The 4,010-nt window shown below is 32.8% G+C and overlaps 1 protein-coding gene across 1 annotated transcript in view; it reads right to left on the bottom strand.

The window, feature by feature from the left end:
• The window catches only part of LOC106337835, a 3,271-nt gene extending 3,126 nt beyond the window's left edge, over positions 1-145 (bottom strand). Inside the window, exon 1 of the mRNA XM_013776944.1 lies at positions 17-145. Coding sequence (XP_013632398.1) covers positions 17-145 — 129 coding nt within the window. The remainder of the gene's footprint in view (positions 1-16) is intronic.
• Between the last annotated feature and the right edge of the window lie 3,865 nt (positions 146-4,010).

Raw genomic sequence — 4,010 nt, 5'->3', positions numbered from 1 at the left:
CGGGTCCTCCTTTGACATTCTTGCGAGCTTCCCAGAAATGAAGAAGCCTAAACTGCAAGGTCGAATCACCGGGTCCTGGTGAAACATGTCGGAAGAGGAGAGGAGAAGAAGCTTCGCCGGAAAGATTTGCAGTGTTTTTCGCCATGATAAGACTGTGGATTTTACGATCTGTGGTAAGAGTGAGAAGAATATATATAGGGATCTAGATATCAGCGAGCCGGAGAGGGGAAGTGGAGGGTCCATAGGGATCTTGAATGGGGGATTTATGAGAGCACATTGAAGTGCTAGCGCTCTCATCGGAGGCGTTATGCGGGAGGAGGTAGGGGAGAGGAAGAGAATCGACGAAGGAATGAGGAGGCGATAAGGTTAGATGTTGAAGGAGAGAGATGTGTAGAACAGAATGAGACGGCGCTTAGGGTTAGGAACAGAATGAACACGGGAATATGCTCGGGCTTCGAGATGGGCCAAACTGGATTCGTATAATTTTTTAAAAAAAAATTTCAAGTCCAATCCGGCGGTGACGTGGCAATTTGATTGGTCTTGATTATTTTGAGCATGTGGATAGCCTTAGTAAGCTTAAAAATAGTCCCTTTTATATAGTGGGATTAGTTATATTGCATTAAAGAAACGCTATATTTGCAATGATTTTATTTGTTGCCACCTCTGGGTCTATAGTCTTTGGCCAATGGATGGTGAGACTTCCAATAAAATCTAGGATTCAACGATCAATTATATATTGTAATGTTGCCACCAGAAGTAGCTGCGCGAATGCATGTGACCATATGCTGATATGATATGAATCTTTGTTACCTTCATCATCTCTATCAACAATTTGAATTTAATTTTCGTCTTATCATCACTCTTCTCTTTAAAAGAAGATATTATGTTAACTAAAATCTTGTTCCAAAAAAAGTTAAACAAAACATAGATATATCTGTTTCTTTTTTTGTAAAAAATATGTATCTATTTTCAAACATATATTGGAATCTAGATATATGTAACTGTTCTAAATTGATAGATCTTTGTAATATATGATTAAAATACCATTTCTTTTACAACTTCTCTAATAAAACGAGTAGAAATAGACTTGCTTATGTGTCAAATATGTTGCTTGCTTTCTTAAATGACAATGAAATAGCATTCATAAAAACTCATATAAAAATTATTTATAATTATATGGTTCTTTTTTTTTGAGCAAATAATTATATGATTCATTAAAAAAAAACTAGATAACAATTGATGACCTTATCGTAAATGAGGGAGCGTATGTGCTGTACGTAAACATTCCACATGCTCTATGTCTCAAACTAGGAAAAGTAAAGCAAAAGTATACACTATGCATGTTCGTTTCATAGTTGCTGAGGGTACCAATCAACGACCATCATCAATTGAATCATCTTCGTTTTATGAGTTTTTTTTTTTTTAAGTTTGTTTTAATTATAAGAGTTACAGTAGTACATATTTAATATCAAGTTATGATATAAGTATGTTATGCTGATAATTATTAAGAAAACATCAGGAGCACTATCTGAATTGTAGATACAAATTGAGGTCACAAGTTCATTTTCTTCAACACAAACAAATATTTTTGAATTTATAAATTTAAACGACGTTGTATTGCGTTGTGGCTAGTTCCTTTTTAAATAGAGTTTATTTAATATTTCTTAGTCATATGAGAGTTTTTTTCTTTCTTCTTGCCATCTTTACAATTAAAACGCAATCAAATACTTTATATGTAGGTTCAGAAATTGTTGTCTTAGACTTATAGGAAAAACGAACATGAAATGGGGGGGGGGAAGAGTTAAACAACATGATTGGTGACACATGTTGGTTTTGTCTTTCTTTGTTACTCCACTCACGCCATCATATCATCGAAATCGAATTTATCCTCTCCTAATCTCTCTTCTTACTTTATCATCAGCATTTTGTCAGCAAGGGAAATTTTTTAATTAAAACTGACCAACATACGTACAAGTATAAAAGTCAGTACATGTGCTTACCACAACAATGAACACATATCAAAATTGTTGATGGGTAAATGGGCTCAATTGCATATTTTCAGGCGTAAGCTATACCTTCTTCCATGTAACATTAAGCCTATAAACGTTACATGGAGCTCCGTTTATTACTTAGCTTGAGTTACCTATCCTAGCTGTGTTAGCCAAGGAGTCTACTTGCTTCAGAAACCTTCGAGGAACATAAGAGAACTTATGATTATATGAACAAGCTAAGGACTTAATTAACGTCTTTTAGGTAAGTGGTGATTCATGCATCGCACCACATCTTATTGCCCTGAGTAGTACCAGCTACTTGACTAAGTGTATCATACAACACTTTGGCGTCCCCTTTGAATATTATTTGCGTGCACCTTAGCTTGCGCATCTCAAAGACTGCCATTCCCACATTTCTCTTCTGGGCACAACATTCATCCTTTATCTACCCTGATATCCTGACGATGAAGGTTTACTCATAACAAGAATGTTCCAGTGAACTATTTGCCAGCAAAGCGCAGATGTGACCTTAAAACTAGCCTGAGGCTTTCTCTCTCATATTGCTCCAGTATGGTGAAGAGATTTTTTTACCTTTTGCCGCCGTTGCTTTGCAAAAGAGAAGAGAGTTATCTGCAAACGAACACGTGTGCTATAAAAGGATCTTGAAGCTTTAAAACCATGTAGCTTCTCATTATACACTATCAAAAGCTTTAGTTATGTTCAGCTTCAATGCTGTAGTTTCATCTCAATGGACCCCTCTTTTAAATTTTCAGCCATAGTACAAATAAAATCTCTTCTCAGAGAATTTACGAAAGCCATTTAAATTTGAGAATCGCATTGAATGATGTTGCGGGTGCTAGGTAGGGGCATAAAGCTTGGTGATAAAGACAATGTGCTTTTATAGATATACATTTAAACTTGCTGTGACCCCTATGTTATGAGTTAGCTCAACTGGGAACTTTCTTGTCAAATCTGCGTTTATTCTCGGAAGTTCAGGAATTGTGTCACTTCACTAATGACCTTTTAATTCTCAAATCTATATTAGTCTGACATATAGCCCAAATTAAACTTGGGCTGTATTTATTGTGTGGATTATACACTGTTTTATGTTTTATTTTTGGGTATATGTTTAGACATCGGTCATGATTTTTGTTTTTGTTTTTGTTTCGATACGTAAACGAAGAAACTAACTAATTTATAAGAAAATATGTGATAATCATATAAATCTTTTTTAATCATATAAATCTTGCATTACAATTGCAAAATATTCAGAGAAAATTACAAAACATGCAGAGAAAATTGAGATAAGTATTACTCGGTTGCAACAATAATATACACTAGGATAAGATCCGCGCCTTGCGCGGGATTAAGTTATTATTTTTATTATATTTTGGAGAATGAAACAATAGTTTGGCTTCATTTGGATTACGGGTGTTCAACCCGGATATCGGGTTAGTTTCGGTTCGGTTCGGTTTTTTTCGGTATTTGGTTAGTAAAATATAACTACTATTCTAAATCAATATTTACTTTGACTTTAGTCTTTCACATACTTTTGAAAGATTTCAACTGGACGACTAAATTGATCAGCCAATCTTGTTGCTTTAAATCATTAGTGTTTATATATATATATTATTTAGTTTGAATATTTATTAAATAAAAATTCATATGCGTTATATTTTATGATCATTTGTAACTTATTATAACAAAAAAATAATCTATTGATCACAAAATTTTCAGAGTGGGAATATTCAAATTTCTAATAATATATAGACATTTTGAAAAATTCAAATATAACATATAAGAAAAAATATAAATGTTTTTATTATATATTTAATGTGATTTTTTAATATCTTTCAATAATATAAAATTAAAAAAAAAGAACTAAGACACAAAAATTGTTATCAAATATTTATTATTCATAATAATTAATTTTCATATATACGTTAATCATATTAGGTAATTTCGTAGCTTCTAATTAAGGAAAGTGCAAAAAAAAATTTGGTAGATTATTTATCAATT

Source organism: Brassica oleracea, chromosome C4 (genome assembly GCF_000695525.1).
Source record: "Brassica oleracea var. oleracea cultivar TO1000 chromosome C4, BOL, whole genome shotgun sequence".
NCBI classification, from domain to species: Eukaryota; Viridiplantae; Streptophyta; class Magnoliopsida; order Brassicales; family Brassicaceae; genus Brassica; species Brassica oleracea.
The sequence above is the reverse complement of the archived record's forward strand: the minus strand, read 5'-3'. Positions and strand labels throughout refer to the sequence as shown.